The sequence below is a fragment of the Gymnodraco acuticeps genome, unplaced genomic scaffold (assembly GCF_902827175.1).
Source record: "Gymnodraco acuticeps unplaced genomic scaffold, fGymAcu1.1, whole genome shotgun sequence".
NCBI lineage: Eukaryota > Metazoa > Chordata > Actinopteri > Perciformes > Bathydraconidae > Gymnodraco > Gymnodraco acuticeps.
Genome location: NW_022990191.1, coordinates 292,684 through 316,662, shown reverse-complemented (window position 1 = coordinate 316,662; position 23,979 = coordinate 292,684). Strand labels below are relative to the sequence as shown.

The 23,979-nt window shown below is 42.5% G+C and overlaps 1 protein-coding gene across 1 annotated transcript in view; it reads right to left on the bottom strand.

Moving 5' to 3' along the window:
• Nucleotides 1–20,766, bottom strand: part of pkn3 (protein kinase N3) — a 48,599-nt gene extending 27,833 nt beyond the window's left edge. Inside the window, 9 exon segments of the mRNA XM_034217912.1 lie at nt 6,651–6,842; nt 7,686–7,902; nt 11,161–11,312; nt 12,834–12,867; nt 12,869–12,913; nt 12,916–12,957; nt 14,118–14,287; nt 16,772–17,048; nt 20,496–20,766. Coding sequence (XP_034073803.1) covers nt 6,651–6,842; nt 7,686–7,902; nt 11,161–11,312; nt 12,834–12,867; nt 12,869–12,913; nt 12,916–12,957; nt 14,118–14,287; nt 16,772–17,048; nt 20,496–20,516 — 1,150 coding nt within the window. The 5' untranslated portion in view covers nt 20,517–20,766.
• Nucleotides 20,767–23,979: the final 3,213 nt, after the last annotated feature.

The window sequence follows — 23,979 nt, the reverse complement described above, 5'->3', positions numbered from 1 at the left end:
CTCTCCTAGGCAGTCATCCATAGGAATCCCGAACCCAATAAAATACCCAATATTAGCGGTGTGTGTGTCTGCCCAAGGACAAGTTAAGGTAAAACCTAATAGAGGTGTCATACATAATAACCTAATAAAAGTAAATGTAACAACTACTACAGTGCAACAAAACAGGAATATTAATGTGGTCTCTTAAACATAAGATCTCTAGCATCTAAAGCAATATTGGTAAATGATTTAATATCAGATTATAATATTGATATATGCTGTCTCACTGAAACTTGGTTGAGACATGAAGAATATGTCAGCATAAATGAGGCCACTCCACCCAGCCATATCAATACTCATATTGCCCGAGGCACGGGCCGAGGAGGTGGAGTTGCAGCAATCTTTGACTCAAGTTTACTTATCAATACTAAACCAAAATTAAATTATACCTCCTTTGAAAGTCTCGTTTTTAGTCTTACGCATCCGACCTGGAAAACTTTGCAGCCAATCTTATTTGTTACAGTGTACCGTGCACCAGGTCCTTATTCAGAATTCTTATCTGAATTCTCTGAGTTTTTATCAACTTTGGTTCTTAAAACAGATAAAGTAATTATCGTAGGTGACTTTAATATTCATGTTGACGATGATAAAAATAGCCTTACTGTTGCATTTAACTCTATATTAGATTCTGTTGGTTTTTGTCAGAGTGTAAATAAACCAACCCACTGCTATAATCACACTCTCGACCTTGTTCTGACTTATGGAATTGAAATTGAGCAACTATTAGTCGAACCGCATAATCCTGCTTTATCCGACCATTTCTTAGTAACTTTTGAAGTACTGTTAAGAGACTACAAAGCATTAGTCAAAAGCTCCTGCAGCAGAAACCTATCTGTTAGTGCTATAGCCAAATTTAAGGAAGAGATTCCACCAATACTTAACTCGATAGCATGTCTGCATGTAAGGGAGGAAACTTATACAAAATGTACACCACCCCAAATTGATCATGTTGTTGATAGTGCTACAGATGCGCTGCGAATAAAATTAGACTCTGTTGCTCCTTTGAAAAAGAAGAAAATAAAACAACATAGATTAGCTCCATGGCATAATGCCGAAACCCGCAAAAATAAAGCAAAAGTCGAGACAACTTGAAAGGATATGGCGTTCCACTAAACTTGAAGAATCTCGTTTAATTTGGCATATTACTCTCAATGAATATAAGAAAGCACTGCGTAAAGCGAGAGCAGCCTACTACTCTTCATTAATAGATGAGAATAAGAATAATGCAAGATTTATTTTCAGCACTGTAGCCAGGCTGACAGAGAGCCATAGCTCGATTGAGCCTTCTATTCCCATAGCACTCAGTAGTAATGATTTTATGTGCTTTTTTAACGATAAAATTGTTACTCTTAGAAACAAAATTAATGACCTCTTGCCTTTGACCAGTATAGTGTTATCAACAGCTCCCGGAAACGTAAGTTCTAATATTACACTAGATAGTAAACTAGAATGCTTTTCAGCCATAAACCTTGAACAATTAAATTCAATGATTCTCTCTTCTGAACCATCAACGTGTATCTTAGACCCAATTCAAACTAAGCTGTTGAAGGAAGTTTTTCCATTAATTAGCACTTATTTATTAAATATTATGAATATGTCTTTATTATCAGGCTATGTTCCACAATCATTCAAAGTAGCAGTGATAAAACCGCTTCTTAAAAAGCACAACCTCGATCCAGAGGTTTTAGCCAATTATAGACCTATTTCCAATCTTCCGTTCCTCTCAAAAATTCTTGAGAAAGCGGTCGCAAAACAGTTGTGTGATTACTTAAAAAACAATGATTTATTTGAAGATTTTCAGTCTGGCTTTAGAACACATCATAGCACAGAGACAGCTCTGGTTAAAGTCACAAATGACATTCTAATAGCCTCTGACAAGGGACGTGTCTCTATTCTTGTTTTGCTCGATCTCAGTGCTGCATTTGATACTATCGACCATGATATCTTATTGCAAAGACTAGAGCACTTAGTTGGCATACAGGGAACTGCTTTAGGCTGGTTTAGGTCCTATCTATCTGAACGCTCTGTTTGTACGTGTCAATGATGAATCTTCCACGCAAACCAAAGTTAGCCATGGAGTGCCACAGGGCTCAGTGCTCGGACCTATTTTGTTCACATTATATATGCTTCCGTTAGGCAATATTATAAGGAATCATTCTATAAACTTTCATTGTTATGCGGATGATACTCAACTATATTTATCAATCAAGCCTGATGAAATTAATCATCTAAATAAAATTCAAGACTGCCTTAAGGACTTAAAAACGTGGATGACCTTAAACTTTTTGATGTTAAACACGACCAAAACTGAAGTTATTGTACTTGGCCCGAAGAATCTACGAAACAAATTATCTAAGGATATACTAACTATGGATGGCATTAATTTGGCCTCCAGTGAGACTGTAAGGAATCTTGGTGTTATATTTGATCAGGATTTATCCTTTAACGCCCACTATAAAATCAATTTCAAGGACCGCCTACTTCCATCTACGTAACATTGCAAAAATCAGGCATATCTTGCCTCAAAACGATGCAGAGAAACTAGTCCATGCATTTGTTACTTCAAGGCTGGATTATTGTAACTCCTTATTATCAGGGTGTACTAAGAAGTCAGTCAAGTCGCTTCAGCTGATTAAAAATGCTGCAGCTCGTGTACTAACCAGAGTTAGGAAAAGGGACCACATTACTCCTGTTCTGGCTGCCTTACACTGGCTCCCTATAGAACACAGGATAGAATTTAAAATTATTCTTCTCGCCTACAAAGCCCTTAATGGGCAGGCGCCATCTTACCTCAAAGAACTCATTATACCCTACTGTCCTACTAGGGCATTGCGTTCCAAGAATGCAGGGTTGTTGGTTGTTCCTAGAGTCTCTAAAAGTACAATGGGAGCCAGAGCCTTTTCTTATCAAGCTCCACATTTGTGGAATCAGCTTCCAGTTTGTGTTCGGGCGGCAGACACCCTATCCGTTTTTAAGAGTGCGCTTAAGACCTTCCTTTTTGATAAAGCTTATAGTTAGGGCTGATTAGATTCAGCCCCTAGTTTTGCTGATATAGGCTTAGTTTGTCGGGGGACATCTTACTTCTTCCTTCTCTCTGTCTATACCTGTGTACTCTCATGTTCCGATTAACCCAGCTTCCCCAAATGTCTTTCTTTTTGGTGTCTATATACGCCGGGATCCGGAGTCATGGATGATCCTGCGCTCCTCTGTCCTGGATCGCGAGCCCTGGATCTTGAGTCGTGGCTGTGGTTGTGGATCATAGGTCCTGGATGGATATCCTCGTGGATTCATTTTCCTATTATACACACATGCATTTCCAAACATTTGGACTACCTATGTTGCAAATGTATTATCTTTTCAATTTACACACGGCATCTATTGCACGTCTGTCCGTCCTGGGAGAGGGATCCCTCCTCTGTTGCTCTCCCTGAGGTTTCTCCCATTTTTCCCTTTAAACTGTGGGTTTTCTTTGGAAGTTTTTCCTTGTACGATGTGAGGGTCTAAGGACAGAGGGTGTCATATTGTCATACTGATATTTTGTACAAACTGTAAAGTCCACTGAGACAAATGTAACATTTGTGATATTGGGCTATATAAATAAACATTGATTGATTGATTGATTGATTAAGCAGGTAGCTGGTGAAGGCTTTGTTCCCGCACCCGCTCCCGGCTACGCTGCATCTGGCTACCTACAGAATGGCTCATTCATGTAGCGCCTGTATGGCTTCTTTTGAGCCCGAGGACGGCCAAAACCGCTGCCTCGGCCGCCTCTGGCGGTCAGTAGGGACGAAATGTGAGCATCTGAGGGAGGTTCTCACGGTAAAACGCCTGCATGAGCTGTAGCTGCATGCCTCGGGCGCTCAGAGTGGCTAGAATCACTGAGGTGGAACATCTGGCAGCAGCCAACAGACACCTCTCCTTGTCACATCCTCCTCCAGATCAATTCGGCCGTTCCCGGCGACTTGAGGGAGCGATGGCTATGTGTGCTCCCCCCCAATAGAAGGACTAGAAACAGGCTGTCCTCTAAAGTGGATCGGCTAGCTGCCGATAGGGGCATGATGAAGTCGCCTCTTGGCCCTTCAGCCTGGGCCCGGTGTAGGGGCTGCTAGCGGGCTGCTAGCGTGATTTTCACCTTAACCCAGGGGTACGGACCGCAGCTCCGGCCCCTAGCCTTCGGCTGGGTCTAATTGACAGTCGTCAGCGATCCGGCAGGGGCCCTAGCTCTGGCCCAAGAGTTGGCCGTCCTTCTGTCCAAGGACGCAATCAAGCCAGTAAGACCCTCTGCTTAGCCCAGGGGGTTCTACTCGGCGTACTTTCTCGTGAGCAAGAAAGTCGGCGGATTTCGCCCGATCTTGGACCTCAGAGGAATCAACAGATTCCCGAAGGTGCTGCCATTCTATATGCTGACCACTGCATATGCACAGGTGGAGTGGTTCTCAACCGTGGACTTGAGGGATGCCTATTTCCACGTGGGCCGGGCAAGATGGTGCCTTATATTCAGTTCCTCCGGCCCTTGGGCAGACTGGCAGCTGCCTCGGCCGCTGGGCCCTTAGGCCCGCTGTCGTTGCGCCCCATGCAGATGTGGCTGAACAGCCTTCACTTGGACGCCAAGTGGCACAGGCACAGGGAAGTCAGGGTGTCGCAGCATTGCCTCCACTCTCTGTCACACTGGAGGGGCAGGGCCTATCTCCTAGTGGGCGTGCCCATGGGCGCCATCCCATCCCGCCAGGAGACCATCACCATGCGTGCATTTCTCTCAGGGTGGGGTGCAGTGCAGCAGGGCAGGACCGTTCAGGGTCAGCGGTCTGCCCAGGAGAGTGCGCGCCAGGTCAACGTGCTAGAGCTTCGGGCTGTGCAGCTTGCACTCACGCACTTTCTACCCCAGCTGGGGGGCAAGAATGTGCGTGTTCCTTGGGGACAGCATGTACGTTGTTGCTTAGACAACAGTCCCTTCTAGAAAGTGGACGTTCTCACTCCACTCTGAATTTATGTGGCTGCGATTTCTGCCCGACATGTTCGGGTCGACGGCGCCAAGGCGGGGTGCCACAGGTCGGTGTCCCTCTTTATGAGAGGGGCTTTACGGCAGCGTCCCCCTAGCACCCAGAGGGCTCCGGCTTGGGACCTGCCCCTGCTGCCGGATGCCCGATCATCTCCTCCCTTCGAGCCCCTGGCTTAGGTGGCTGCCCACGAAGGCAGCATTTCTGCTTGCCATAGCCTCAGGGAAGCGAGTCGGGGAGTTGCATGTCCTCTCCATAAACAATACATGCCCGAGGTGGGACTCTCAGGCGTTGCCCTTTGGGCAAATGTGGCATTCCTGCCCGGGGTCCTTCCACAAAACCCACTTCAATCAGCCTGCCCAGCTGGCACGCTTTGACATTCAGGAGTACGGCACGTCGAAGTTGCTGTGCCCTGGGGGTGCCCAAAGGGCGTATATCAAGGCTACCGCCTGTATACGGCAGTAGGAGCAACTCTTGATTTTGCCCCTGGCGGCACTAAAGGAGGTTATGCCCTCTAACCAGTGGCTGCCCCACTGGGTTGTCGATACCATCTCACAGGCTTACGGGGCCAGTGGCCGCCCCCTGCCATCAGGCTGAGATGCCACTCTACAAGGAGCATCTCAACATCTTGGGCTGCCCTGAGGGTGGTGCCCCTAGAGACCATCTGCGCCGCGGCTTCGTGGACGTCTTCTGGCACATTCTCCAGTTGTCATCAGGTCAATGTCGCCACTCCCCATTCTTTGGGCGTGGTCCTTTTGCCGAGCTCCGCTGTTTCCAGTGGTGAGCAAGGGCTTGGATTCTTCATGACATTGTTTGGTATAAGTCATCCAGTGCTTAAAGCACCGCCTCTGGCGGTCAGTAGGGACGAAATAGAACGATAGTTACGGCTGTAACTACGGTTCTATGAGTCCCGGATGAACGCCAGAGTTCCCTTGTCACTCAGAATTCTTGTGTGCTCGCGAGAAGATTCTGGGAACAGATCCTCTGACGACACCGGCTGATATAGCCGGTGTCACGTGGGTCACAGGTGACTTTGTTGTTATTGGTACTCGAGCTGCGCATGCGCGCGATGGACATATCCAGTGCTTAAAGCACCGCCAATATACAAGCTGTAATAAACTTTTCAATCAATCAATCAATCAGCCTCTGGCGGTCATCCGGGACTCATAGAACCGTAGTTACAGCCGTAACTATCGTTTTATTGATCGATATTCATTTGACTTTTAATCTTAATTTTTACCTCTGTAAAGCGTCTTTGAGCACCTGATAAAGTGCTTCATAAATCAAATGTATTATTATTATAATGGATTTTCTAGGTTATTATAAATGTATGCAAATACCGTTTATTTTATACATATTTGTTATACACATATATATATATGTATAATGTGTGTGTGTATGTGTATGGTGTATGTGTGTGTGTGTGTGTGTGTGTGTGTGTGTGTGTGTGTGTGTGTGGGTGTGTGTGTGTGTGTGTGTGTGTGTGTGTCTAGATTCAACCTACAGGAACTCATACAAACCATAAATACTAGGAGACCAAATGACATGAAGCTGCTTGACTTTCATAAAGGGAGGTCAAATGACCTTAAAAGTGTTGGTTGCAGTTTGACTTACAGGACAGCTCCTCAGTCTTGGTTGTCTTGCCGTTGGCGCTTCGTCCGGACAGGCCGGCCTTCACCTTCACAGTCTTCCCCTCCGAGAGACTCCCAGAGGAGGAGGAGGAGGAGGAGGCGCTGGTCCCACGGTCCCGGCCCGGAACACACTCCAACAGGTCCTGGCAGCCCATCAAACACACCTCCAAACGCCCTGTGGGAAAGAGTCACAATTATCAAATCATTTAAAAATAATTTCTGGGAATTTCTTCAGTGGTACTCTTATCAAAGTAAAAGTACCATTATCCATCAATGCATAGGTGTTGCTGTGTTGGTTGAAATAAGTAAGATGATGGCTGGGAAAGAAGAAAAACAAATACACATATACTATATATATATATATATCCCCTTGGAGATTTTGAAAGTTTGCCCACTTAAAAATAAATGAACAGTCTTTAATTTTAATGGTAGGTTTATTTTACTAATGAGAAAGAGAATATCAGCTTTAGCCGCTGCAGGGTTTGATCCATTATGGTGTAGTGTGATACCAACAGTTTTCTTGGTGCCTGTGCTCCCAGCTGCCTTGAGATCATTCACAAGTTCCTCCTGTGTAGTTCTGGCTGACCCCTCACCTTTCTCCTGATCATCAATACCCCACTGGGCCAGATCTTGTGTGGAGCCCCAGACCGAGGGCGGCTGATGCTCATTTTGTCTTTCTTCCATTCCTGAATAATGGCACCAACAGTTGTCTCCTCCTCACCGATTTGTTGGGTAAAATTCTGGCTAATCTCACCCTTTTTGGCTTCAAACAATTATTGAATTTAAATCATTTTAGTTTAGTCTCTGTGAGGCTGGGGCCGAACCCAGCCCCAGCCTTTGTGTTCGGACCTCAGGCCAAACTGATAGGGACTACTGCTTTAATCATAAACAATGGATTGTATTTCATAAGCTTATTATGTTTTTATGTAAAATCTATGTGAAACATAACTTCTTAAATAAATGAAGTGGAGTAAAAGTACACTATTACTAATATACATTGGAATATATTAGTAGCCACCTGTAAGACTGGCTGGTTTGAAGAAGGATGAAGAGGAGGAGGACGGAGCTTTGGAGAGTTTCTTGGGTGTCTCGTAGGAAGGCGAGGTTCTGGACTGCAGTTCCTCTCTGATGGCTGTACGCCTGGGATGATCCTCAGGAAGCTCACTCAGACGCCTCTCCAGAGACAGAGTCAACAGATCCACCTTCTGAGAGGACTCCTGCATCCGTGCCGAGGCCTGAGGGACACACAACACTTTCTTATTGCTATGTAACATCTTGTGCATACATTTTATGCAGTCATGATATAAAGAGAATTTAAATGACTCACAATGACCAAAGAGATGATCATTGATTACAAACTGCGCAATAGAGAGTTCAGCAGCATCACTCATAATACCGTGTCAAACCCTGAGCACAGTGCTGCTTCACTACATGCTGCCAAAACTCTCTTATGCTTTGTTTCCAGCCATATATTTATTATGTGCTGCTCTTTAGTAACTAACATCACAGTTTTGTCTTTTCAATTTTGTACATGATGCAGTATAGGCCTATGTGTTTCAATGTTAGGCTCATTTAACACTTTTCAAAAACAAACCTTGCGTTTCTGAGTAACGTTGATGAAACCCCCCTCAGAATGCCATTTTACTCAGTTCTTTTCTCTGCCTTTGAGCTTTTTAAGTTTAGTGTGCTCTGCTGCCCTCTGGGAGGCGCTACAGGAACCAGGTTCAGGAAGAGCTTTTTCCCCTCAGCTATCACCTAGCTCAACTCAGAGCTTCTTCCCCTCTGCTATCACCTAGCTCAACTCAGAGCTTCTTCCCCTCAGCTATCACCCTAGCACAACTCAGAGTTTCTTTCCCCTCAGCTATCACCTAGCTCAACTCAGAGCTTCTTCCCCTCAGCTATCACCTAGCTGAACTCAGAGCTTCTTCCCCTCAGCTATCATATCACCTGGCTGAACTCAGAGCTTCTTCCCCTCAGCTATCACCTAGCTCAACTCATAGCTTCTTCCCCTCAGCTATCACCTAGCTGAACTCAGAGCTTCTTCCACTCAGCTATCACCTGGCTGAACTCAGAGCTTCTTCCCCTCAGCTATCATCTGGCTGAACTCAGAGCTTCTTCCCCCTCAGCTATCACCTAGCTGAACTCAGAGCTTCTTCCCCTCAGCTATCACCTGGCTGAACTCAGAGCTTCTTCCCCTTAGCTATCACCTGGCTGAACTCAGAGCTTCTTCCCCTCAGCTATCACCTAGCTGAACTCAGAGCTTCTTCCCCTCAGCTATCACCTAGCTGAACTCAGAGCTTCTTCCCCTCAGCTATCACCTGGCTGAACTCAGAGCTTCTTCCCCTCAGCTATCATCTGGCTGAACTCAGAGCTTCTTCCCCTCAGCTATCACCTGGCTCAACTCAGAGCTTCTTCCCCTCAGCTATCACCTAGCTCAACTCAGAGCTTCTTCCCCCTCAGCTATCACCTAGCTGAACTCAGAGCTTCTTCCCCTCAGCTATCACCTAGCTCAACTCAGAGCTTCTTCCCCTCAGCTATCACCTAGCTGAACTCAGAGCTTCTTCCCCTCAGCTATCATCTGGCTCAACTCAGAGCTTCTTTCCACCTCAGCTATCACCTTAGCTGAACTCAGAGCTTCTTCCCCTCAGCTATCACCTAGCTGAACTCAGAGCTTCTTCCCCTCAGCTATCACCTAGCTGAAATCAGAGCTTCTCCCCTCAGCTATCACCTAGCTGAACTCAGAGCTTCTTCCCCTCAGCTATCACCTAGCTGAACTCAGAGCTTCTTCCCCTCAGCTATCACCTAGCTGAACTCAGAGCTTCTTCCCCTCAGCTATCACCTAGCTGAACTCAGAGCTTCTTCCCCTCAGCTATCACCTAGCTCAACTCAGAGCTTCTCCCCCCTCAGCTATCACCTAGCTAAACTCAGAGCTTCTTCCCCTCAGCTATCACCTAGCTGAACTCAGAGCTTCTTCCTCTCAGCTATCACCGAGCTCAACTCAGAGCTTCTTCCCCTCAGCTATCACCTAGCTCAACCAGAGCTTCTGTTCCCTCAGCTATCACCTAGCTGAACTCAGAGCTTCTTCCCCTCAGCTATCACCTGGCTCAAGTCAGAGCTTCTTCCCCTCAGACTATCACCTGGCTGAACTCAGAGCTTTTTCCCCTCAGCTATCACCTAGCTCAACTCAGAGCTTCTTCCCCTCAGCTATCACCTAGCTCAACTCAGAGCTTCTTCCTCTCAGCTATCACTAGCTGAACTCAGAGCTTCTTCCCCCTACAGCTATCACCTAGCTCAACTCAGAGCTTCTTCCTCTCAGCTATCACCTAGCTGAACTCAGAGCTTCTTCCCCTCAGCTATCACCTAGCTCAACTCAGAGCTTCTTCCCCTCAGCTATCACCTAGCTCAACTCAGAGCTTCTTCCTCTCAGCTATCACCTAGCTGAACTCAGAGCTTCTTCCCCTCAGCTATCACCTAGCTCAACTCAGAGCTTCTTCCTCTCAGCTATCACCTAGCTGAACTCAGAGCTTCTTCCTCTCAGCTATCACCTAGCTGAACTCAGAGCTTCTTCCCCTCAGCTATCACCTGGCTCAAGTCAGAGCTTCTTCCCCTCAGCTATCATCTGGCTCAACTCAGAGGAAATATTGGATTAATTTTCTAAACTGCTGTTTGTAATGTTTATACTGCAAATAATGTAAAAAAATTGTCAGATGTAAATATTTATACTATACTTAAGATCACTATGCACTTTGTCATGGCAATTGTGGTATTAAAGCTTAATAAAATGTAATCCTAATGAAATGTAACTTGTAACAAAGTGGTATCCTTTCAAGTGTTTTAAATCCTTATGTCTTAGAAGAACATTTGGTCTGTGTTCACGAGAGTAAGATGAAGGGTTTTATGACAATACAGGAAAGACAGGGGGAATGGAAGACATTTGCCCTAGGACAAAAATCGGTGACACCCAATTGTTCTTTGTAGGGTTTGAGTTGAGCTTCTTGTGATAGGGCGACCACCTGGGCCCAAATGTTGTTTGTGTTTTCATGTAAATTATCTTTCATGTTTCCCTATAAGAGAGTCTGTCACACACAGAGCAGGATGCACTCAGAAGGAGTCGTCATGCTTGCAAGCCTTAAACAAAGTTCTTAAAAGACTTCATATCGTATATGTGTTTCTTTGCACATTTGCCTAACTCATCATTTTCTCTAGACAGGAGCTGACTTTAAGTTGCTACTACAACTTTACTACTGTTTTGCACTTCTGGTTGGATGGTAAATGACATGTTGTTGTCTTAGTACTTGTACTCTGTGCTAATGACCATAAAGTTTAATCTAAATCGTAATCTTGCTGCTAAACTTGGCCCTGAAATCAAAAGGTTAGCAGTATTAAACACCACATACTCTAGTAACATTTTCATTATTATCCTTTGTATCATAGTGTGTCAAAAAAAAGGTTTAAGCAACAAGCAGAACATGAAGGATCCAGCTGTCACGGACCTCTGCCAGCACACGGCGGTCCTGGACCTTACGCCCGCTTAGCTGCTTCACCACGTTCTTGGCTCCTTCTGCTACGGCCGATTCAATCTTCATGTGGTGCAGGAGTTCAGCCAGCCGCAGCTCCAGAGCACCAACCATCTCCTCAGGCTGACCTGGGGAGGGGCGGAGCATCAACATAACATATAGTTCAAAACTGTCTTGTTATACCAGTTAAAACATACTGATGGTGACTCAATGCGTCAGTATTAGGTAGACCCTCCAGAAAAACTCGAGCAAAATCCTTGATTATGCGATTAAACATGCAGGGTTTTTATGTGATTTTATGCGGTGAAATTGCGGGAAGTTGCGAAATATGCGGAAAGTTGGGAAAAATAATAGATTTTTTTTAAAATATTATTATATATATTATTTATTCTCTCTCACACACAACCTGCCACTAACGTTAAACCCCTTTCCTATTTAATTGAACACATTCAATGTTTATCTATTGTAAAAGCAATTGGGCTATTTTACACACCACAACACCACACACACACACACACACACACACACACACACACACACACACACCACACACACACACACACACACACACACACACACACACACACCCACACACACACACACACACACCACACACACACACACACACACAACACACACACAACACACACACACACACACAACCACACACACACACAACACACACACACAACACACCACACACACACACACACACCACACACACACACACACACACACACACACACACACACACACACACACACACACACCACACACACACACACACACACACACACACACACACACACACACTGACATCACAATTCACACACACACACAACACACACACACACAACACACACACCACAACTTCTCCGCCTCATTCTGTTTTCATTTACTCGTTCGTTATCTGACCAGCTTCAATCTTGTAGGCTTCTCACCTCGTTTTCCTTGTAGCCCTCGAAAGGGTTTTTGGAGGTCGATGCCTCGGTGAACGTGAGTTGTTTGGCTTTCTTGTCCACAGCAGCAGAAAGCATTTTTGAATCTTTGAATGAATCAAGTGGGTCGTCACCGTGATGTTCTCTTATGCTCCAACACACAGTTGCACGGGGTCAGAATAGTTTCCCCCCACTTTCGTGCAAGACATCGGGGTACTGCTTTGCCCGGTCTTTAGCAGAAATGTTCGTCGGTAAATGAGATGGATTAGATTTGTTCATCTTGGTGTTTTTCTCTCTCGTGTGAGCTCCACACGTTCACCTCTACGGTGTTGTTTACCTTCTGTGATGCGCAAGCTGATGACATCGCGTTATCATCATCATCATCATCATCACTTCACGTCAAGACGAGTTAACTTTTTTTTTGCTCAACTTTGTTGTGGAAAAAATGCGGGGATTATTTGCCCTTTTTGATAAATATGCGGCCTTTTAAAAATCTGGCGCATTTTGCTGATTATGCAGTAAATTCTGCGATCGCAGAATCGCGTTTTTTCTGGAGGGTCTAATTAGGGTAATAGGCCTACAGTGGTATCTTTCAGTACATTCAATGTACACCAATGATGAGTATTTTTTGTTAACTTTAGTATCGGGTATGTTTCCTTGAGTGCTGGTAGAGGCCAATAACAGGAAGTGTAGTGTGTGTGGTCAGATTACCGATGGCGCCGTCCACCCCGTCTCTGGCTTGGCTTGACTTTGACAATCTGCATGCGCAGCAGCTCGATCTTAGTGCGGGCTTGTCCTGTAACATCTGCTGCGCTGTACTCACCATCTTCCTGTCCTGGAGAATAACAGCAGCGTAATGCATGTTGTCCAACACAGAGACATCGTGACACAGTGAGAGAGACCAGAGGGAGGTGGGACAATTTAAAATGTTTTGAATTGTGGATTAGCCATTTTTTGCAGTTGGTCACACATTGTACAAATTAGCAAAGTACTTGAAGTATAGTAGCAGCCATGCTTGAAGGCCAGTACATGACGGAGATGGCATGGGATGCAGTGGCTGGTAGCTCCATAAACTTGGCTATATTTAGTGATAGTCCTCTCTAGAAATCTTAGGTGTAGTCATGGACTCTGACCTGAGTTTCAACAGTCACATTAAAACAGTTACTAAATCAGCCTACTATCACCTAAAGAACATATCTAGGATTAAAGACTAATGTCACAGCAGGATTTGGAAAAAACTTGTCCATGCTTTTATCTTCAGTAGACTGGACTACTGTAATGGTGTCTCTCACAGGTCTCTACTAAAAAATCTATTAGGAAGCTGCAGCTGATTCAGAACGCTGCTTGCTCGAGTCCTCACTAACACTAAGAAAGTGGATCACATCACTCCTGTTCTGAAGTCTTTACACTGGCTTCCTGTGTGTCAAAGAATAGATTTCAAAATACTGCTGCTGGTTTATAAAGCACTGAATGGTTTAGGCCCAAAATACATTTCTGACCTCCTGCTAAATTATGAACCATCCAGATCTCTCAGGTCTTCAGGGACTGGTCAGCTTTTGTCCCCAGAGTCAGAACTAAACATGGAGAAGTTCAGTTAATATGCTCACTACACTGTCACTTGTATTTTATATATTAGCTTGTTTTATGTTTATTATTATTATGTATTATTTTTAAATGCCATTTTATAATATGTTTCCGCTGCACTATTTCTTAATGCTCTTAATGTTTTTCATTTTTGTGAAGCACTTTGAATTGACTTGTGTTAAAAGGCGCTATATAAATAAACCTGCCTTATGTCTCTTTCAGTCTGTTTCTTTTTACTGTAAGGCATATGACAGAGATTCACGTTAACATGGTAGAAGGGGAGGTGGTGATTGGATTAGGCGCAGCAGACTTTGGGAGGACTTTAGCCCCGCCCGACATCTTCAGAGCACCAGCGAGTCGGACCTGCCCCACCATAAAACCATAACAAATTGGACAAATATTGTCCTCTACCTTGACAGAGCTGTTGGTGTAAGTGTGGATCATGTTCTCAGCGCCCTGTTTGACTTTGGTCTCCATGGTGAGCTGTTTCTTCAGGGTTCTGACTCGACTGGCCGCAGGGGAGCTGACGTCCTCCCACTGACAGGAGTCTGCTGATGGGTTGTATTCCTCCTCCAAACAACCTGCATGAAAATAATAATACTAATCTTAGGCGAAGGTTAAATGACTTTTTGTGATTGTACCATCTTTAAGTTACTCAGAGGGTGCAGTAATGGTACACTCACACATTACTGACATGGCACGGGGCTTTTCTGTCAGCACAGCTACCACCTGCCAATCGACCTAGTCTAGTGCCCTAAACTAACCAAACCTTTAATTACACATGTATCCATCCTGGATCAAATACAGTGCAAGGTGAGGAATAGGCAGGGGTGAAAAAGTAAGTAGAAGTACCAGAGTAGGAATACTCTGTTACAAGTAAAAGTTCTGCATTGCAAATTCTACTCAAGTAAAAGTACACAATTATTGGCATAATAATATACTTAAAGGGATATTGGAAATCCGCGAATTTTGGGTTTAACTTATGTATTTGTATTCAAAATAAGCATAATAAACAATTTTTTTTAATTTCATGCGCCTAGTTTCATTTTATTTTCAATTTTACTGCGCCCTCTCAATGAAACGAAATACTTCGGGAATCGTCGGGAATCTTCGGGTGACGAGAGCAAAGGAAGACGGGCACAAACAATGGCGGACATTCAATAGCATTTGCATGTGAATAGCCGACCTTTATTATGGTGAATAGATGTGTTTGTATGGCTGTAGTGCGACAGCAAATGCAGAGAATGGCGTATCGACTCATGCGTTTCCAAGAAACCCAGCCATTCGTCGTCAGTGGGTGAAATTTGTTCAGAAATGTTCACTATAGGTAATACTATAAGACGGCAATACTTTATACCGAGTATATTGCCATAAATATGATGATTGATTATCAGTAAAAAATTCTACGTGACACAAAGACATTGGATTAACCTTGAGATGCGTTTTTATTCCGTTGAACACAACTTTTGATCACAAATCAAAAAAGGTAAGACGTAATTATTGTAATATTTTTGGAACCGGATGTTGTTTACTTTCTCTTTTCTGGCTGATAGCTCCAGGAATTCGAGGTCTTACAGTGATGACATTACATCTGTGGAGTCTCAGCTTTAAATCGTATATCTTGTTTGTGCAGTTAAGATAGTAATAAGGGCATTTCTACCGTGTGTTGTGTGTAAAAAAGCGTTAGCATTAGTTAGCATTGTTTCGCTCAATGCTAATTCAAAGGCTTGGTATTACTCTTGTGTTTTTTCTAGCTAACAATTGTTCTTATTGTCAGTTAGCGGAGTTTCTTACCTTTAAAAGAGTATGAAACATTAATAGTTTCATAAATGTTAAGAAGCCCTGAGACATGTGAGAGAAAAAAACTGTGGGAGGGGTCCACTGGGGGGACCTTCGGCCTTAACTGGTTAACAATGATTAATATTTGTAAAGGCTACAGGTGATCTTAAGATGCGTGAGCTATGCTTAGGGACCTACCAGTCAAGATTATTTGTGCGTAGGGGTGCATCATCTGGCGCCTGCTCCTGGTCATCCTCGCCATTGCCCATGCCGTGAACCATCACCTCGGGCTCGGGCTCGAACAAATAAGGACGTAATGGTCCATCGTCTGGCTCAATATTGTCACCATCGTCGCTTACTGAACCGGATTCAGATTCAGTTCCTAAAACGACATTTTCGTAGGAAAGCCGAGAGGATGTTTCTGACTCGCTATCATCACTGGATACCTCGTACAATCCTTCTTCTTTGTCTGGTATATTTGCCCTTCCACGTTCATTCTGCATAGACGCCATAGTTTGTTATCGTATCGTCTTCCTGAGTTTTCGTCACTTCCGGTTTGGCTGAGAAACATTTCGTTTCTAAAAAACTTCGGGGAAGCTGCAATAAAGTGCTTCTAACATGCGTAAGGCAATTATTATATTTTTTTAATCAGGTGTGATTGTTTTGGTACGTAATTATGCTTGTATATAAGTTAAAACGAAACTATTTGAGGTTCCATTTCCACTATCCCTTTAAAAAACCGAAGTACTCAGTATGCAGATTGGTCCATTTCAGAATAATATATATGATATGTTTTATAATGATTGATCATGAAAGTGTTCTCAAAGCTGGTAAAGGTGCAGCTAGTTTGAATGACTTTGTATACTGCAGGGTAGCTTGTGGATTTACTCCAGGTGGAACTAAAGTCTGATTTAACACTTGATTATATTTCACATCATTCATCCAGATCTGTGAAGTAACTAAAGGTATTCAATACATGAAGTGGAGGAAAAGTACACAATATAACTTTGAATGGTAGTGGAGTAGAGGTACAAAGAATCAACACATTTCAATACTTAGGTGAAAGGCTTTAATATATTTAATTTTGATAACACATTGCTGCTGTAACAAAATAATTTCCCAATAAAGTATATTTCTATCTTCTATCTATCTATTTGTCCTAATGTCCACACTATTCTTAGGGAGTGAGACACACATTGAGTAAACATTGCTTAACACTTAGAAAACTAAAATAAGCAAGGATATCATGTGACATCTACACTCTCCACCATGATGTGTTTACTTACCTGTGGGGCTGTCCTTCTCTGTGGCCATGCACCTGGCGTTGAGCTCCTGCAGCTCCAGGTGTAGCCTCTCCAGCTTGCGGTTGGAGGCCTTCAGTTGGCCCTCCACATCGGCGGCGCTCTTGCGGTTGGTGATGGCCCGCCGCAGTCTCTCAGCAGCCTCCTTGATCTTCAACTCCCGCTGGATCTCCTGCCTGAGCAAGGTACGAGCGTCTTCCAAGCGCTGCTGGAACTCTGGGTCCAGAATGTCCGCCTCCTCCAGGCTCTGCAGGGTGCCACTCTGAAACACACAGCACAACTGCTTCACAATGTCTGCCCGCTGTGGCCATGATATTGTTTTTATTGTGTGTATCATTATGTATCTGCTTTGCTTATAATAAGCAAAACGGATACATACATTGACAACTGTGCAAGATACTGTCACAAACCTTACAGATGTGTAATTCACAGGGGTGTGTAGTTACTAAGTACATATTGCCAGACGCTGAAAAGCTTATACATGCATTCATATCAAGTAGGTTGGACTACTGTAATGCACTCTTCGCTGGACTTCCAAACAATTCCAATAGAAAAGCTGCAACTTATCCAGAGCTCCGCCGCCAGGCTTTTAACAAAAAACGGAAAAATAGAGCAAATGATTCCTGTTTTATCTGAACTACATTGGCTGCCAGGGTCTCTTAGAATTGATTTTTTTAAATTATTTTACTGGTTTTTAAAGCTCTTAATGGTTTGGCTCCCACGTATCTCACAGTCTCCCTGGACGAGCCCTGAGGTCCTCTTCAGCTTTTGAAATATCCCTAAAGTCCCCCAAAATAAAATGGGTGAGGCAGCTTTTATCCACTACGCTCTCAAGCTGTGGAACACCCTACCAGGAAATATCAGAGAACAACTCATTTCCTTTTACGTTGGTCTTTTAATAATTTAATCCTTTTACATTTGACCTCCTTGCGTCTCTTAACCTGTTAAAATATGATATGTTGTTGTTTATTGTGATGTGTGCCATTTTGTAAAGCACTTTGAGCTGCATGTGCTGTATGAAAACTGCTGTAAAAATAATGCTTTATTATTATTATTTACTCTAGTAAAATTTGGAGATAATTGTACTTCATTTGAGTATTTCCATGTTTTGCTACTTTGACTTCTACTCCACAAGAGGTCAATGGTGTACTTTTACACCACTACATGTATTTAATAGCTTTGGTCAAACATGTTAAATATGAAAATGTACAGAGGACATCTATCACACACGTCTCAGGTGAACAGAACATTGATTCTAATAAAGAAAGTGTTTAAAGTGTGAACTAAACACAGGCTGTGTCCCCTGGTTGATGCAACCAAAAAACTAGAGACAATTCATTATTAAGTGGAAAGTCCTCTAAGTAGTGCTGTCAATGGATCAGCAACAATAAATGGCACAATGCCCCCCCCCCTTGTGGATCATATCTTTGTAACTTACAACAACAAGCTAGCATTGTGAAATCAGCTGCTAGAAAAGATTAGGATTGAAACTAATATCATTCTCATAATTCATTAACCTGAAAATCTGGTTTTGATAAATCATGAAGTCTATTGTCATGTAGCTTAACATGAAATATCACCAGCTCTGAGTCCAAAGAAACATATTCAAATGTTTTGATTAGCTCGACCAACAATGCAAACCCACAGAGATGTCATGTAAAATCATGTAAAACACACAAAGCAATGCATCTTCTTATTTAAAAAGCTCAAACCAGAGCATATTTGTCATTGAAGCTTAATTCTGAAACTAAAATGGTGAACTGATCACAACAAATGTTGCAGATTGCATTTTTCTTCATATTTAGTCAGAATACAAACTTTGATTTCATTAATCTTGTGTTAAATCACTGTCAGACACAAGAGACCTGGAGTGACACACGCCATCTTTCAATAATGTAATCTTTCAATCATGTAGCCCTCCAAACAGAACTCCATTCAGCTGCATTGCGTTGTGGATAAAGCCTAACCATCAGAATCATAGAATGCCGATTTGCACAGCTTTGTAAATATTAAATGAGAACTACTTGTTTTTGTTGAGTTGCCAAAATATCCCAATATGCATTGGACATGGGGTCTTCAGCTCCTCAAACAATATTTAAACTGAACCTATTTGAACTTATCTTCACTCTAGATAGAGCTAGTGTAAATAGATAGTGACTGAAGTCTTGCCATTGAGTTTGATGAGATGTGCGATTAAAGATATTCACAGATCAAGTTTGGATTGATTCTGGAACCTCATATTTAGATGGCTAAAGTTAAAATAAGAATACATGAGCACTTACTCTGTATGTTCCTCTCAAATAAATGATACAGTAGAACATGATTATGTAAAAAAAAACACTTTTAACCCAAACGCCTTAATAAGGTATATTTACAATAGACCGTTTATTAATCAGGTTTCGCTCTTTTGTTTTAGTGGTTTATGTTTTGATATGAATTTTTCAAGAAAATAATCAAATGAACAATAAATGATCTAACTGGTACAAATTGAATTCATAAGACTTGCAACATCATAGTACCAGAATAAGGTTACATCAAAGGGGCTAGACGGACACTTTATTGATCTCAAATTGAGATTTTCTTTTTTTACAGCAGCAGTGTTGAGGGATTAAAATATTTTAAAAAGGTGGAATAAAGGGTTAAACATAATACAACAAAAACAATAAACAGTATATAAACATATATCTAAAATATAGAAGAAATATAGACTTGTACTACTGGAGCAGAAACATATATACACAGGACAGTATATCAATTACAGATGTGCAAGGTAGCTGTTGTGCAAATTGTTCATGGTTATAGAGGGAGAAACTGAAACTATGGTGCAGAGAGTTCAGTAGTGATATCACTTGATACAAAGCTCAATTACTTTTACAAACAATTAACTAACACTAAGTATAAGATCAACACTCATGTGTTACTGACTGGTCAAGCTAAGAGTCAGGTGTTGAGGTAGGCTGGCTCTTTGTTGGTATTAGTATCATCTGTTCATACCTTTAGCTATTATGTTCTGAGGACACGCCTCCTGTCAATCAAAGTCACTTCACCTTTTTCTGTCCTAGGAAGTGGTGTCAATAACCCAATAAAAACCAATAAACCATGTTTACATCACAGTGACCAATGGATGGTTCAAAGTGTATTTATTTGTATGTAACTGTCCCTATGGGACATAACACTTTATGTATTATTATTTTTAAATAGGCCAATACAAAATCACCGATAATAGGCTACTTATTTTAATAATGTGTCAAATTATAAGTTAAAATCCTATTCAGCAATTCATATTTTTTCAACATAAACAAAGCAGAAAAGGCTTGTGAAAGCAGAGAGTGTACCAGCCTGGAGATAAGCAGGTTAGGTGTCAGATATCAAACCTCTGGAGGGAGGGGAAGACATGTCGAGGGGCTGCTAATGCTTACCATGTTTTCTTTTAATAAAACTGAGATTTTCAAATAGTAAGCTACAGTTAATCATTAGTTAGAAGTGTTTTCTGACATCATCAACATCATACAAAGACAGAGGAACTATGAGGAGAGGCAAACCAGACAAACAGGAAAATCAAGAGCGGCAAATCTGCCAAAATAGCTATGGTAATTTAACTGTCAGCCGTCCTTGGTTAATAATAATTCGTGTAATGTTGGCACCGAATGTCTCCATGAAAACTCCACTTCATTTGACAATTTAAACAAGCAGTGTCATGTCAATGTACCTGTAGTGTTAGACCTGACATGGTGGCTGTCAGGTGTCTCTGCCCGCCGCAGGGCTGCTGCCGCTGCTTCGGGCCGGACGCTCGGTGAAAGAGCTCCGAAAGGACCGACACGAGCTGCTGAGCTACACTAACAGCGACATGCGAAATTCAACGTCTGCTAAGGCTGGTCACAGGCGCTGCGTGGCAGTGTACTTCTGTTCATTATGGAAACAAATCTGAGGAAAAGTTTGAACTGAGTTAAGATGGGGTTCGACGCAACACTGACGTCAGCAGACGGCGGCTAGATTGGTTGGCTGTCGATAACGACAGAGGCGCTCCAAGAACCAATCACATTTGATTATTCAATGCACCTGCCGAGGTAAGCATATGCATTCACGAGACACTGGGAAGGCTTCTCAATTCTCTAGTTTCCCCTCCTCGACTCCTATCCTCGTGTCTTAGTCCCGCCCACAGGAGATGTGAGCGGAGGAGCCGAGGACCGAGGAGGGGAACCTTGGAGAGAGGAGGGGCAGCAGGCGGTTAGAGAAATGAGAACTCCTCACCTCTGAGCGGTCATTTGAAAGAGACGTCCATTAATGATGACAGGAGGCACAGCAGCACCGAGCAGCACTCTGTCTGATGGACAGATGTGTTCATGACGACTTATATATTTACTTTGATTCATTCACAGTGCGGTATAATGAGACAATAACAGGCTACAGATGCGGACAATACACACACATATATACAATTACAGAATCAAACAAGTATGATCCCCCCCCTCTCTGGTCGCTGAAATGGGGAATTGAAATTACGGGCCAAAAGTTTTATTTACAAGACTTAGTAGGCTATTAAAAGTAAGCATAGGACACCAAATCAACTTAGACCTGTCTGTCCGCCGCACCTACACACTGTACAACACACAAAATATCGAATCTTTGTTTGTAGATATCTACTAAACTAAAGCATACAAATAAAGAGAGTAATGTAGGCCTGTTATACTGAGTGATCAGTGGCGAGCCGTCAGGGTCTTCTAGGCCCTCTCTGAAGGCCTAAGATATTCTACAAAATAATATTTAAAAACATTAAAGAAAATATATATTTAATATATATCTTTTAAATATTTTTTTAACTATATTTGTATTAGTTTTACCAAAATAACTTGATTTAATTGTATTTAAAATAACATTTCCAAATAAATAAATGTAACCTTCGATTTGGAGAAACAAATAGTTTTTTCGGAATTTAGACACTACAGAGTTTCCGAAGACACTACACCAGGGAGTCAACATTGGGGGGGACCAAAAATTCAATACAAATTTGAATACTAATTTCCTGCCATTCTAAAGGAAGATACATAAAAAATCACTAACACATTGGATACTTGAAAACCTGTTAAACCCCATGCCCCTGCCCGTGGGGGCAAAACACAACAATAGTCACGAAACTGTGTCTCAGGCATTGGTGTAGGAAGCATCCTCAATGTGGGTGGGACAATTTGACGGGGGGTGGGGGCGGGGGGGGGACCTCACCTCCTCTAGGGGGGTCCGAGGGCATGCTCCGCCGGGAAGATTTTTTTTAAATGTTGAAGTTAAAAGCATCAATCTGGTGCACTTTGAGAGCAACATGAAGAGATCTATGGATACATCTCAACAACACCCAGGGTGAAACAGAACTGAACAGATTTACTTTTTCTTTATGCATATTTTACAAATCACTCCCTTTTTAAACTGTAGTATGAGTTGGAATGATTTCATACCTGTTATTCTGTTATTTCTCTATTTTATATACTATTATGATCATATAAAGGTGTGCCTTGGAAATACTGTTTTGCATCAATGTTGATACAGGGTACTTATTATATGTTATACTTTGGATTCCTAAAGCTTTTTAGTCTACTATCCCATCATTCAAGGCTGATTTTCACAATAAGTAATGGTTTATTTTTTGCACGGACACTATCATTTACATTTTTTTACTATGTTCAATCTGAATTTACTTTAAAGGAATGCTCCACTCATTAGATAATTAATCAAAAACTTCAGTATTTAGTGAAACATTATGTTTAAACCATACCCTGAAGAAATCAGCGATATTCCCCGGTAAATAATGATTTTATAGCTCTTTTTTATCAAAACCTGTATATTCCGTCAGGCCGCTTGCCATTTTTGCCCATTTTCAGTAGTCACGTGATGGTCGTGACGTCATCCATGCGTTCACTTTGTAAACACACGAAAACATGGAATATTTGAGTCGGACTCGTCAGCCGAGGAAGAGAGTTTTGAGCAATATCAAGAGATTGGATGGGGGAATTCAGCCATACAGGTTCGAGCCCTACTTAGTACTACTTAGTAGATACAATGATTTTGATTACTAGATATGTATGCATGTAGTACCACCCTTGCTAGCGATTCCCTCTCTAGTTTAGCATACTCAGCCTCGTTGTCCCTGGCCGTAGAACCACGATTTTATGGGGCCGGAAAAACTGGGGGAAAATACCCACTAGCCGGTACTACGCTATATGGAAAGGCCACCAAAAACTGGCCTGGCCTGGACGATAAAGGACGTTTAAACGGGGCTACCCGCTGCAATGGAAATGCGCTATAACATACCTTATTCTTACTCCGAGCACTACTTCTGGTCCTCCGTCGCTTCACACTTGCAGAGGGCGATTTCTCAACTGGCCGAACTGGTGTCCTGGTCGGTGATGACACCAGAAAGACCGATGGTACTGCATCTTCATTAAGTAATGGTTGTTCAATAAATCCCATGTTATGTTTTATCATACTCTCAGAGTAGTCGTCCGGAAACTTGAAATGTTCGCTGCATACATACGCCTGTGGATCTTTCGGTTCGGGCTGGCCCACATTTCGCTAGCCACTGCCTCCGAACGTACTTCATACGCTTACCTTTTGGCAAACAGATAGAACCGAGCATTCCGTGGATTGTTCCTATCAGAATTGTGGCAATGTTTTGCGATACAATGAGGCATATTTGAAGAGGAGTAACTACAGTAAATAAACATGAACATCAACGTGTCCTCGAAACCAAACGCATGGTTTACGTCACGTCCGGTAAAATGGCGCCGCCCACAGTGTTGATGTTATTTCGGTAATTAATCAGTTTAAATCACTGATAATGTCATCGGATTAAAAAAAAAAAAAAAAGACTGGCAGAGACTGGTCTGTTTATCGGATGATAATTATTTAAAAATGAGTGTCATGAGCATACCATTCCTTTAAAAACATCTATATTGATTCTGACTTTTTCTACCATCCAACTCACAGGTTTATCATTGCTTTGAGAAAAAAGATTATTAATTTAATCATTTTTAGAAAGTGAAGATTTAGTCAATTGTTCTGGGAATGTCATTTCAAACCTGAGACCCTGAAAACAGGCTTGGGGCTTAACTGGTTAAAATGTTTTACCATAATGTCTAATTGTGCATTGCATTACATCGCCCTATTTTATCTAGTTTAGCTTTTCTTGTTTTGTTGTTTGTAAT